This window comes from Pogoniulus pusillus, chromosome 5, assembly GCF_015220805.1.
Source record: "Pogoniulus pusillus isolate bPogPus1 chromosome 5, bPogPus1.pri, whole genome shotgun sequence".
NCBI lineage: Eukaryota > Metazoa > Chordata > Aves > Piciformes > Lybiidae > Pogoniulus > Pogoniulus pusillus.
In genome coordinates, this window is record NC_087268.1 from 7539227 (window position 1) to 7552592 (window position 13366).

The window sequence follows — 13366 nt, forward strand, 5'->3', positions numbered from 1 at the left end:
GGGTGGTACATTTCTTTAGTTCATATGCCACTGGCTACTAGAAAAAAAATGTAAAATAGGATCACAGAAGGTGTTGGGTTGGAAAGGACCCTCAAAAGTCATCATGTCTAACCCCAACAAGGATGCTTGGACTAAGCATTTCTCTTTGTAACTGTCCAGAGTGCAGCACAAAACTGGGCTCATCATACATCTGATTGCTGTAAACCATCTGTCTTTATTCCTAAAGCTTGAGGGCTCCCTTGAACAAGAGAAGAAAGTGAGAATGGACCTAGAAAGGGCAAAACGCAAACTGGAAGGTGATTTGAAGCTGACCCAAGAGAGTGTCATGGACTTGGAGAATGATAAGCTGCAGATGGAAGAAAAGCTCAAAAAGTAAGAGACTGATTCTGATGTACAAGATAAAGCAGCAAAGTCCCCGTTGTCATTTCAGAGCCTTCAGGTGTCTTGTCCTGCTCTGATGGTAGATGAAAGAAAGGGTTGGACTTGATGATCTGTGAGGTCTCTTCCAACCCTGATGATACTGTGATACTGTGAAAGGAAATTCACAGAATCATAAAATCATAGAATTATTTGAGTTGGAAGGGACCTTAAAGATCATCTAGTTCCAACCTCCTGACATGGGCAGGGACATCTTCCACTAGACCAGGTTGCTCAAAGCATCATCCAGCCTGATCTGAAACACTTCAGGCATGAATCATCCACAACTTCTCTGGGCAACCCATTCCAGTGTTTCGCTACCCTCATAGTAAAGAAATTCTTCCTAATGTCCAATCTAAATCTACTGTGTTCTGCTTTCAATCCATTTCCCCTTGTCCTAAATTCCATGAGGACAGATTGTGTAGCCAAGGAGGAAGGGAAAACCACTCTTGTGCACAAGAAGCATCAGTATTCATTACACTTTTCAGCACTGAAAACAAACAAACAAACAAAAAAAACTCCAAAACAACAAAATGACTTGGTTTTCATAGCTCAGAAGAGAAAACTGAAGGAAGCCCTACAAAGCTGCACATCATGGAATCAACCAGGTTGGAAGAGACCTCCAAGATCATCCAGCCCAACCTAGCACCCAGCCCTAGCCAGTCAACTAGACCATGGCACTAAGTGCCTCAGCCAGGCTTTGCTTGAACACCTCCAGGGACGGTGCCTCCACCACCTCCCTGGGCAGCCCATTCCAATGCCAATCACTCTCTCTGCCAACAACTTCCCCCTAACATCCAGCCTATACTTCCCCCAGCACAACTTGAGACTGTGTCCCCTTGTTCTGTTGCTGGTTGCCTGGCAGAAGAGACCAACCCCCACCTGGCTACAGCCTCCCTTCAGGTAGTTGTAGACAGCAATGAGGTCACCCCTGAGCCTCCTCTTCTCTAGGCTAAACACCCCCAGCTCCCTCAGCCTCTCCTCATAGGGTTTGTGTTCCTATCTAGCTAGGGCAGTTTTGTTGGAAGACCTGACTGTTAAATATACTTTCCCACTAAGGGTGAAAATAACATTGCTTTTGTAAGACACAAAGAAGCAGAAATATACTTGCACAAATGCATGCAGAGTCCTGACATGGAAGCTGCTGCTCGGAGGAAGATGTGTTTACATGCAAATTGCAATAGATGAGGACTGCTTTCACTTGGAGAATATTTATTGATACAAATTGCCAACACTAACTTGAAGCTGCAGTGAAAAATGTCACAGTAGGATTTTCCTTTCCACGGCAGGAAAGAATTTGAAATGAGCCAGCTGAATTCCAAGATAGAAGATGAACAAGCCATAGTGATGCAGCTACAGAAGAAGATCAAGGAGCTTCAGGTCAGCTTTCTTCTTTCTCACATACTTAGAAATGAATTTCTCTTTGTGCCTCACCAGAAGGCTTTGCAGAAACTTTTCATGCCTAGCTGCACCTGAGCTTGGAGACTCACAGTGGTGAATCATAGAATCACTTTGGAGACCTTTAGGTCATTGAGTCCAACCAGCATCTTGTTCTACCAAGTCTGATGCTAAACCACGTTCCTCAGCACCACATCTCTGTGTCTTTTAAACACCTCCAGAGATGGGAACTCCACCACTACCTTGGACAGCCTTTTCCAGGCCTTAACAACCATTTTGGGGAAGAAATTGTTCCTTGTCTCCAACCTAAATTTCCTCTGGTGCAACTTGAGGCAGTTTCCTTTTGTCTTGTCAAGACCTGTACCTTATCTTGTCAAGACCCCCACTTGAACTTGGTACTTTCCCAGAATGATCCCTTTTCCCCTCAGGATGTTTGCTTTGTAGTGGTTCCTTCCCAGTGGCAAAAGTAGAGGCAGAGAAGCATGCTACTGAAAATGAGATACCTTTAGACCTTTACTGTGGGTTCAAGAGAGCTTGGGCATGGATTACCTCTATAACAGGAGTTACTGGTCTCCTGATGGTTTGTCAGGGTATATGACCACAGAATGCCAGTGTCCTCAGGCAGGGCAGGAAGCCTCTGGTGTATTGTTTTAAGTAAACAATATTGTTCCAAACCGTGGAGCTGAGGGTGGGTGCTGGGGAGGAGTTAATAGATAGGATTGTCCTGCTCTGGCAGGGGGGTTGGACTCGGTGATCTCCTTGGGTCTCTTCCAACCCCTAACATCCTGTGAGCCTGTGAACAGTAATAAACATGGGGTTAATATTTAGGGAAAGCTCTCAGATGTACAGGAAACTTTCATCAGAAATGAGAGGACAAAAAAAAATCCTCCCCAAAACATCAGCTCTTTTTTTTCCAGTAAAATACATTTGCCAAGCTTGGACATGAAGTGTAAATTGGTTAAAAATAACTATGTAACAAAAAAGACTGTTCCCAAATAATCATTCTGCACACTGCTAGGTTTGAAATCCTGTCTGAACACCCTCAGAAACAACTTCCATCAGTCACAGAGCTCTTAAAATGGGCACAAAGAGTCTCCTTCAATGATAATTTGTTGCTGCCACTCCTACCATCAAGTACTTTGCTTGTGTACTTCAGCTGAATGTCAAGTACACGAGTAGAAGGTCAATGCACTTGACCTAAATACCTTGAACTAGAGTTTGTAGAGCACTCTACCGTGAGAAAGATGTGGTGACTCATCTGTACTACAGCTTGAGTTCTGATTTACTGGGCAAGTCCTTTAACTGCTCTTCTTCCACCTGTGTTGTAAAATGTGGGCTGGCAAGGTGTCTAAAAACTTGTGAAATGCTTCATGGTCTTCTGATGGGAGTCATAATGAAGATGACCCAAAGATGCTTGTGTCTCTTTGGTAGGCTCGTATAGAAGAACTAGAAGAGGAGCTGGAAGCAGAAAGAGCTGCTCGAGCCAAGGTGGAAAAGCAGAGATCAGATCTGGCTCGAGAGCTGGAGGAATTGAGTGAGCGACTTGAGGAGGCTGGGGGAGCCACAGCTGCCCAGCTGGAGATGAACAAGAAACGGGAGGCAGAGTTCCTGAAGCTTCGTCGGGACCTGGAGGAGGCCACGCTGCACTACGAAGCCACAGCTGCCACCCTGAGGAAGAAGCACGCGGACAGCGTGGCTGAGATGGGTGAGCAGCTGGACAACCTGCAGCGGGTCAAGCAGAAGCTGGAAAAGGAGAAAAGCGAGCTGAAGATGGAAGTGGATGATCTGTCATCCAACATGGAGCAGATGGTCAAGGGAAAAGTAAGCATCCTGAGGCTTTCCAAACCCCCAGAGGTCATCTATTGCTAAGGCTGCTCTGAGAGTTTCCCAGGATACCTGGTAGCACTGCAGTGGTTTAGAAGGTGGTGACTTTCAGTCTGAGGCTGCTTATGTGGCACAGTGCCCACCTTTCTTAGCTGGTGGTATGACACTTCTGACCTGGAGATGGGGCAGCAATTGAGATGGGACAGCAATTAAGATGGCCTGTCTAAAAAGCATAGGGCACCCTCAGCCGCTGGCACGTTGTCAATCCATGTATCTCAGAGCACGAAGCTCCACCAGACTGGTGATAACCAGGGTGATGCCACCCGAGGCAGGGTATCCTAAGCAGAGTCCTCTCAGATCCTGCCCTTGATTCACAGTTGGAGTGCCAAGCCAAGGCTTCTGTGACCACCCTGTGTATTTTTGCTTCCGATGGGTGAAATGTGGGTTTTGTTTCCTGAGCAGATAAGTCCTGGCAGCCTTCAGAGCTGTCTAAAGAGTTCTTTCAGTGCAAGTGAAGCACAGAAATTTCAGTATTCTGAGATTTAGAAAGCTGTCATCAAAGGCAATTTATGATGAATGGCAATTAAAGCAGAATCAGTCAAGCAATTCTCATTGGAGGTGATTTTCCCATCTAGCAATTATGATGAGGCTATGCCTGAACTTCACAGGCATGTGATTGCTTTTGAAGTTCTTGCAGTCTTTTTACACTGATGCTGCTGTTCAGAAGGCAGATGGAGGAAAAGAAATGTGGAAGGTAGTCTTATGGGGAGCCCTCTGGCCCAGGGCTGCTATTCTCTACTGCAGTGGCATTTGTGTGTTTGCTATCTGCCATTCATTGGGCTGGAAGAGACCTTCAAAAAGGTCATCTTATCCAACTTCCCTGCAGTCAGCAGAAATGCCTCTAACTAGATCAGGCTGCCCAGGGCCACACAGAGTCTGATCTCGAATGTCTTCAGGGATGGGGCCTCAACCACATCTCTGGGCAACCTGTTGCAATGTTTCACCATTCTTGTTGTGAAGAACTTCCTCCTGATGTCCCACCTAAATCTACCCTGCTCCAGTTTCAAACCATTGCCCCATAGTTAGACCACACCTTGAGTACTGTGTTCAGTTCTGGGCCCCCCAGTTTAGGAGGGACATTGAGATGCTTGAGCGTGTCCAGAGAAGGGTGACGAGGCTGGGGAGAGGCCTTGAGCACAGCCCTACGAGGAGAGGCTGAGGGAGCTGGGATTGGTTAGCCTGGAGAAGAGGAGGCTCAGGGGAGACCTTATTGCTGTCTACAACTACCTGAGGGGTGGTTGTGGCCAGGAGGAGGTTGCTCTTTTCTCTCAGGTGGCCAGCACCAGAACAAGAGGACACAGCCTCAGGCTCTGCCAGGGGAAATTTAGGCTGGAGGTGAGGAGAAAGTTCTTCACCGAGAGAGTCATTGGACACTGGAATGGGCTGCCCGGGGAGGTGGTGGAGTCGCCGTCCCTGGAGCTGTTCAAGGCAGGATTGGAGGTGGCACTTGGTGCCATGGTCTAGCCTTGAGCTCTGTGGTAAAGGGTTGGACTTGATGATCTGTGAGGTCTCTTGCAACCCTGATAATACTGTGATACTGTGATATCCTATGACTGTAGGCTCTTCTGAGCATTCCCTCCCCAACCTTCTCATAGGTCCCTTTCAGATATTGAAATGTAGCTATAAGGTCGACCCAGAGTCTTCTCTTCTCCAGGCTCAATAGCCCAACTTCTTTCAGCCTGTCTTTATAGAAGAGGTGCTCCAACCCTCTGATCATCATTCCTCTGACAGGATGCACTTAGAGGGCTGCAGCTTCCAACGGGTGCCTGGAGCCTACAGGTTTTGCCCTTTATCCTAATTCCTCTTAGGCGAACGCAGAGAAACTTTGCCGCACTTACGAAGACCACCTGAACGAGACAAAGACGAAGCTGGAGGAAATGACACGCCTGATGAATGACCTCACCACTCAGAAAGCAAAACTTCAGAGTGAGAATGGTAGGTGCATCTGTGTCTATGTTCAGCCTGAGTTATCTGTGCCCTGGTAACGGCTCGGGTGTGTCTCAACGCAGCATTGGTCAGATGTATCATGCAACGCTATCCGCTCTGACTGGGATTGCTGGATGGAGCAGTAGCTTTTGTGTCTCTTGACATTCCTGTCTTCAGGTATTTATGGCCTTGGTGTAAGGACATTGCCTCAGACTGGTTTTTGAAACAAATCTAGAGCCATATTTCCCAGCACACTGTGGTACCATCGCCACCAGCACGCTGTGACACCACCTTCTGTGCCGAAGTGGGTGCTGAGTAGGTGTCCAGTTTCAGAAGCAAAGACATTAGGCTGGATGTTAGGAGGAAGTTGTTGCCAGAGAGAGTGATTGGCATAGGAATGGGCTGCCCAGGGAGGTGGTGGAGTCACCATCCCTGGAGGTGTTCAAGAAAAGCCTGTATGAGGCACTTAGTGCCATGGTCTAGTTGACTGGCTAGGGCTGGGTGCTAGGTTGGACTGGATGAGCTTGGAGGTCTCTTCCAACTTGGTTGATTCTATGATTCTACATACATCTATCTTGCAATGCTAGAGGGAATATGAAGGAATTGACATAACTGCTGCTGCCTGGGTAAATACTGTCTTCCTCAGCATGATCTTGAGCATTGCACTCTAGGAAAGCATAGAATCATAGAATGGTTTGGGTTGGAAGGGACCTTAAAGATCATCTAGTTCCAACCCCCCGGCCACAGGCAGGGTCACCTTCTGCTAGACCAGGTTGCCCAAGGCCTCAGTCAACCTGGCCTTGAACATGTCCAGGCAGGGGACATCCACAACCTCCCTGAGTTCCAGCATCTCACCACCCTCACTGTCATAAATTTCTTCCTAATATCCAGTCCAGATCTAGCATTTTCCATCTCAAAGCCATTGCCTCTACCCTATCACTACCAGCTCTTGTAAAAAGTCCCTCCAGCTTTCTTGTAGGCCCCCTTCAGGTACTGGAAGGCCACTCAAAGGGCTCCCCAGAGCCTTCTCCTCAGGCTGAACAGCCCCAGCTCTGCCAGCCTGTTCCAGTAGCAGCCCTCTGACCACCTTTGTGGACTCATCTGGACCTGCTCCAAAAATTCCATGTCCTCCTTCTATTGGAGACACCAGAGCTGGACACAGCACTCCACATGGGGTCTCAGAAGAGCAGAGCAGTAGAGGAGAATCAGATCACTCCTGCTGGTCACATCTGACTAAAAATATCCACTGTCCTCTAAGTGCTTGAGACACCCTTTAGCCAGAGCTGTTTCATCTCTGCATCCTCCTCAAGTACCACTGCTCTGTATCTTTTCAAAGGCAGAGTTTTCATTTCCTTTTGTTTGATAGTTTTATGTTACTGCATTCCTTAGATGGAAGGCTGCAGTGTCTACCCTCCAGTGACTTCCTTTGCTTGTGATGAAAGAAGTTGTCCTTAGGTAGCCTTCTGCTCTGTATGATAGTTATTGTGAGGTTCTCAGGATGCTTTGCAGTCCTTTGAGAAGAAGTTTGTGTGGCCAGTAGGACAAGGGAGGTTATTCTGCCCCTGTACTCAGCACTGCTCAGGCCATACCTTGAGTCCTGTGTCCAGTTTTGGGCTCCTCAATTCAAGAGAGATGTTGAGGTGCTGGAAGGTGTCCAGAGAAGGGCAACAAAGCTGCTGAGGGGCCTGGAACACAAACCCTATGAGGAGAGGCTGAGGGAGCTGGGGGTGTGCAGCCTGGAGAAGGGGAGGCTCAGGGCTGACCTCATTGCTGTCTACAACTACCTGAAGGGAGGCTGTAGCCAGGTGGGGGTTGGTCTCTTCTCTCAGACAACCAGCAACAGAACAAGGGGACACAGTCTCAAGTTGTGCCGGGGGAAGTATAGGCTGGATGTTAGGAGGAAGTTGTTGGCAGAGAGAGTGATTGGCATTGGAATGGGCTGCCCAGGGAGGTGGTGGAGTCACCATCCCTGGAGGTGTTCAAGCAAAGCCTGCCTGAGGCACTTAGTGCCATGGTCTAGTTGACTGGCTAGGGCTGGGTGCTAGGTTGGCCTGGATGATCTTGGAGGTCTCTTCCAACCTGGTTGATTCTATGATTCTAAGTAGTTGAGAAAAGTATAAATGAAACCATGACAGTAGGAATCAGTCTAGTCTCATTCATGAGCTAAAGGAAAATCAACAAATCAAGGCAGCAGCAGTGCAAAACAAAATCCAAAAACCCAAACAAAGGGAAAAAAAAAAACAAACCAAAGAGCCCACAAGTAACAAGGAATAACCCAAACAAAAAAAAAAGCAAAAGAAGCAATGTAAAAACCCAAACAAACAAAACCCAGAAACAAAACAGAAAGGGGAAAAAAAAAACCCTAAACCACAAAAACCCTCCAAACAAACCAACCCCTAAGGAAAACATCCCCCTCCCCCCCCAGTAAAGTGCCTGATGGTTAGAGCTTTGGAAGAAGTTCCACAGAAGGTCAGCTACAATCACTGTGAGCTCTTTTCTTCAGGAGAATTGGACACGTTAGACTTTGATTTTGGCTGGGACTCTATCCCTTCATCACCTGACTGTTTGCTTTCTGCTGTGGCAGGTGAATTTACCAGGCAACTTGAGGAAAAGGAGTCACTGATAAGTCAGCTGTCCCGTGGGAAAACGTCGTTCACACAACAGATTGAAGAACTGAGGAGACAGCTTGAAGAGGAGACCAAGGTAATGCTTTGGCTCTTGTACTTGATTAACAGATTCATGGAATGCCTCAGGTTGGAAGGAACCCTCAAAGGTCATCTTGTCCAACCCCCCTGCTGTCAGCAGGGACACCCTCCTGTCTTGGGTTCAAATGCAAGTTCCCAGAGACTCTAATAAATTTAATAGACCCAATGACAATTTATAGAATTTATAGAGTGCCCTCCCCTCTTCCCCCTCCTTTTCCCAAAGATAGAGAGAGAGAAAAGAGATAAGCACACCCCAATAAATCAATCTCACTCGATTTGGAAGTTAAAAAGGAAAAGTTTAACAATAACTTAGAAAAGGTATTGGAGGTAGGGAAGTTTACAAAGGATAAGGAAGGGAAAACAGCAAAATACAACAAGGGATGGATACAACCCGAGCAATGTGATGGTGTCTCTGCCTCGTGGCTGCCACGTGGTGTGCTGGTATGCAGTGTGAGTGTTTGGGTCAAGAGGGAGCCAAGGAAAGAGGATGAGGAGCAGGAAGTGCTCCTCTTTTATACCACAGGAAGTGGGGGGAGTGGGCTAACCATCACCTGGAGTGTGGCCCACCCCTGGGGAGGGGCCAAGACCCCTAGGGTCAGGTTCAGGGTTACTCCCCCAGGAGTGTTAACCCTCTACATCTCCAACTAGATCAGGCTGCCCAGGGCCACATCAAGTCTGATCTTGATTATTTCCCAGGATGGGCCCTCAACCACATCCGTGGGCAACCTGGGCCAGTATTTCACCACTCTCATTATGAAGAAGTTCCTCCTAATGTCCAACCTAATCTACCCTCATCCAGTTTCAAACCATTGCCCCTCATCCTATTGATATAGGCCCTTCTAAGCAGTCTCTCTCCAGCCTTCCTGTAGATCTCCTTCGGATATTGAAATGTAGTTGTAATGTCTCCCTGGAGCCTTCTCTTAGCCAGGCTGAAGAAGAGAAGGCTCCAGAGAGATACCAGTCTCTTCCTATCAGTTCTGTGGTTTATGACTCCATGACTCTGTTCCATTCATTGAAATGGAATGGGAGGAAAGGTTCATATTCGTTTACAATTAGGATAAAAGCTGAAATGAGAGATAAATTTCTTTGCTACAGGAATGGCCAGGCATTGGAACAGGCTGCCTAGGGAGATGGTGAAGCCACTGTCTCTGGAGGTGTTCAAGAAACATGTGGACATGGCACTTTAGGACATGGTTTAATGGCCATGGTGGTCTTAGGTTGAAGGTTGGCCTCAGTGGTCTGAGAAGATTTTTCCATGCAAAACAGTTCTATGACTTGGAGTGAGAATGCCTCCTGGTAATTGCACTGGTCTAGGTCTCTGCCCTTGGGCAGGTCATAAGAGAGTAGCTTAGGAAAACAAGCAGCATCCATAACTTAAATTAAACTTACCCAGTAGGATAGTCAAAATCTCAGGTCTTGCACCTTGAAAGTTTGGATGCTTCTCCAAAGGTGTTAAATGCTCTTCAGTCTCAGTAGCTTCCTCAGCATGCCACCAATTAGAGATGACTTCTTAGCTCACTTGACTTGGACTGTTCAGGGCCAGAGCCAAAAAAAAAAAAAACTTTGACTTTCTAGGGGAGATTGTTTGAGTGTTGCTGTAGTTAACCCTGCAATGCTTCTCTTCTTGCAGTCCAAAAATGCCCTGGCTCATGCTCTGCAAGCAGCCAGGCATGACTGTGACCTCCTGCGGGAGCAGTATGAGGAGGAGCAGGAAGCCAAGGCAGAGCTGCAGAGGGCCCTCTCCAAGGGAAATGCAGAAGTGGCACAGTGGAGAACAAAGTATGAGACTGATGCCATTCAGAGAACTGAGGAGCTGGAAGATGCCAAGTAAGTGATTTATGTGGGCTTCATCTCGCCCTCGTCTGGCAGGACTGACCAGCAGGAGGAGTGATGTGCTTTTCTCCTGCTTTTGCTGTTGTGAAATCCCACCTGGAGTACTGCATCTAGTTCTGGTGTCCCCAGCATAAGAAGGCCATGGAACTGCTGTAGCAGGTCCAGAGGAGGCCGTGGAGATGATCAGAGGGCTGGAGAATCTCTGCTATGGGAACAGGCTGGGAGAGTTAGAACTGTTCAGCTAGGAGAGGAGAAGGCATCAGAGAGACATTAGAGCATCCTTTCAGTACTTGAATGGGGCTACAGGAGAGCTGGGGAGGAACTTTTTACAAGGGCTTGTAGTGATAGGGTGAAGGGGGACTGGCCTTGAGATGGAAGAGGGGAGATTTAGACTGGATATTAGGAAAAAAAATCTTGACAGTGAGGGTGGTGAGACACTGAAACAGGTTACCCAGAGAGGTTGTGGATGCCCCTTTCCTGGAGCTGTTCAAGACCAGGTTTGATGGGGTCTTGAACAGCCTGGTCTAGTGGGAGGTGTCCTTGTTCATGGCACAAGGGTTGGACCTAGATGATCTTTAAGGTCCCTTTCAACTTAAACTACTCTATGATTGTGCTCCCTGGAGCTTGTTTGACACTAAGGAGACAGGGCAGCTCACTGCTGTCATTGGTGGCTGTCCTCCTGTTCTTTTTATCGTTCAAGCAGGTCAAGGTTTCTACTGATCATTTGTCCATGGGGTGGTGGGTGTGGATGATGTGATTTATGTATGAACTAACAAGGTTAGATTACCCTGTTTGGGTATCTGGCACTCTCACTTGCTTTACCCCAACCCACTGCTGTGTTCCCTTCCCTTCTCAGCAGGTAGATGATGGCTGCCCTGGGAAAGTAGGATACAAAGTCATGTTGGCTCATGTTCTGCAGCCACTCTCAGTTACTAGTATCGGGTATTACTGCACAAGATCTCTGAGCATCTCCAGCTTCTGCCTCCACAGACTTCTGCTCTGAATCATCTCAACCCTCTTTCAGTGTGTTTTCTCCTTCTAGCATATTCACATTCTCCTTTCTGAGCCCTCATTTCTTTCCAGAACCACCTCTTGCTGAAATTCCCAGCCCTCTGTTTTTTCCAATCTAATTGGTCTGTGAACAAAAGTCCAAGGTGTGACTAATCTACCTGGAGGCTCTGTTTCCTACCTCTTAAGTAGAGGAGCAGCACAGCACTTTCATTTGGACCAGGTGTTAGCAAAATTTACCACCAAGCCATACAATTACAGCTAGCCAGTGGCAAGCTGCTGCATGCAAGTTCAGAAGTTCCACTCCAAATACTCATACACACACACAAATGCACAGAGATACCTGCCACAAGTCAGCACTCACAATTCATAGCTTCATTTGGGCCCCTCATGCAAAGAAGGACATTGAGTTGCTGGCATAGATCCCAAGAAGTGGAACAGAGCTGATGAAGGATTTGGAGAACAGGTCTGAGGAAACTGGGATTGTTCAGCCTGGAAAAGAGGAGGCTGAAAGGAGACCTCATTGCTCTCTACAACTCCCTGAAAGGAGGTTGGAGTGAGGTTGGGGTTGGTCTCTTCTCCCTAATATCAGATGACAGAACAAGAGGAAATGGCCTGAAATTGTGCCAGGGGAAGCTTAGGTTGGAGATTAGGAAAAACTTTTTTCCTGCAAGAGTGTTCAGGCATTGGAGCAGGCCTGGAGGGAGACGGTGGAGTCATCCTCCCTGCAGCTGTTCAATAAACACTTATGGACATAGCACTTTGAGACTGTTTAATGGCCATGGTGGTCTTAGGTTGGTGGCTGGACTCAATAATCTTAGAAGCATTTTCCAATCAAAACAGTTCTGTGATTCTGTAATTTAAGATGGGGTTCACCTCTCATAATCCTTTCTCTCTGGAGGCTTGATTGGCCCCTCCTTTCCCCTTGCCTTCCCCATTTTCCCTTTCAAAACTGATTTACTGAGCTGCTGCTACGGCATTTGCTTTTCCGGATGACACCGCAGCGGTGCCACTGTCACTTCACTGCCTCTTCCCACCTACTAGGAAGAAGCTTGCTGCTCGCCTGCAAGAAGCTGAGGAAGCAATTGAAGCAGCCAATGCCAAGTGCTCTTCTCTGGAGAAGACAAAACACAGGCTGCAGAATGAGCTGGAAGACATGATGATTGACCTGGAGAAGGCCAACTCAGCAGCTGCCTCCCTGGACAAGAAGCAGCGTGGGTTTGACAAGATCATCAGTGACTGGAAGCAGAAGTATGAAGAGTCACAGGCTGAGCTGGAGGCTTCCCAGAAGGAGGCCCGTGGCCTTAGCACTGAGCTCTTCAAGCTGAAGAATGCCTATGAGGAGACACTGGACCATCTAGAGACACTGAAAAGGGAAAACAAAAACCTCCAAGGTAGGACTTTTTCAGACCCCATGTCCACCATGAGAGACACAACACAGGACAGCAGGAGGGGTGGAGGTGCCCTGTAGCAGCTGTGGAGAAAGGTGTTCATGTCATCCTTGAGACTAGCTTTCAGCATCTGGATACACTGAGTGATGCTGGCATTGAAGGATTTGAACTTAGAAATTGGGATGGCCAGAGGAGAGCAGCCTTCTGCTCACCTGAAGACCTCTGGCAGAGATGCCAGTCTCGGGTGGCAGACAGGAGAAGTGCAGTGGGTGAAGCCTAGATAGCTTCCAAAGCACAGCACAGTGTTGGTAACCGGCAGACCACAGGTGAAAACTAACCTATTATCACAGATTGATAGAATGGTTTGGTTTGGAAGGGACCTGAAAGATTATCCAGTTCCAACACCCCACCATGGGCAGGGACACCTCCCATTAGACCAGGTTGCTCAAGACCTCATCTAACCCAACCTTTCACATCTCCAAGTAGCAGGTACCAATGGCAACTTGTTCCAGTATCTCACCACTCTCACTGCTAAGAATTTCTTCCTAATATCCAGTTGAAATCCCCCCTTCTTCCAACTCGAAGCCATTGCCCCTCATCCTATCTCAACAAGTCCTTGTAAAAAGTCCCTTCCCAACAGTCCTGTAGCTCATAGAATCACGGAATCATAGAATCAACCAGGTTGGAAGAGACCTCCAAGATCATCCAGTCCAACCTAGCACCCTGCCCTATCCAGTCAACTAGACCATGGCACTGAGTGCCTCATCCAGTCTTTTTTTGAAGACCCCCAGGGACAGTGACTCC

The 13366-nt window shown here is 47.7% G+C and overlaps 1 protein-coding gene across 1 annotated transcript in view; it reads left to right on the top strand.

Moving 5' to 3' along the window:
- Positions 1–13366, top strand: part of MYH15 (myosin heavy chain 15) — a 98583-nt gene that overhangs the window by 64284 nt on the left and 20933 nt on the right. The window contains exons 27-33 of the mRNA XM_064143129.1: positions 227–372; positions 1707–1797; positions 3247–3636; positions 5508–5634; positions 8210–8328; positions 9961–10157; positions 12216–12565. Of these exons, the coding sequence (XP_063999199.1) occupies positions 227–372; positions 1707–1797; positions 3247–3636; positions 5508–5634; positions 8210–8328; positions 9961–10157; positions 12216–12565 (1420 nt within the window). The remainder of the gene's footprint in view (positions 1–226; positions 373–1706; positions 1798–3246; positions 3637–5507; positions 5635–8209; positions 8329–9960; positions 10158–12215; positions 12566–13366) is intronic.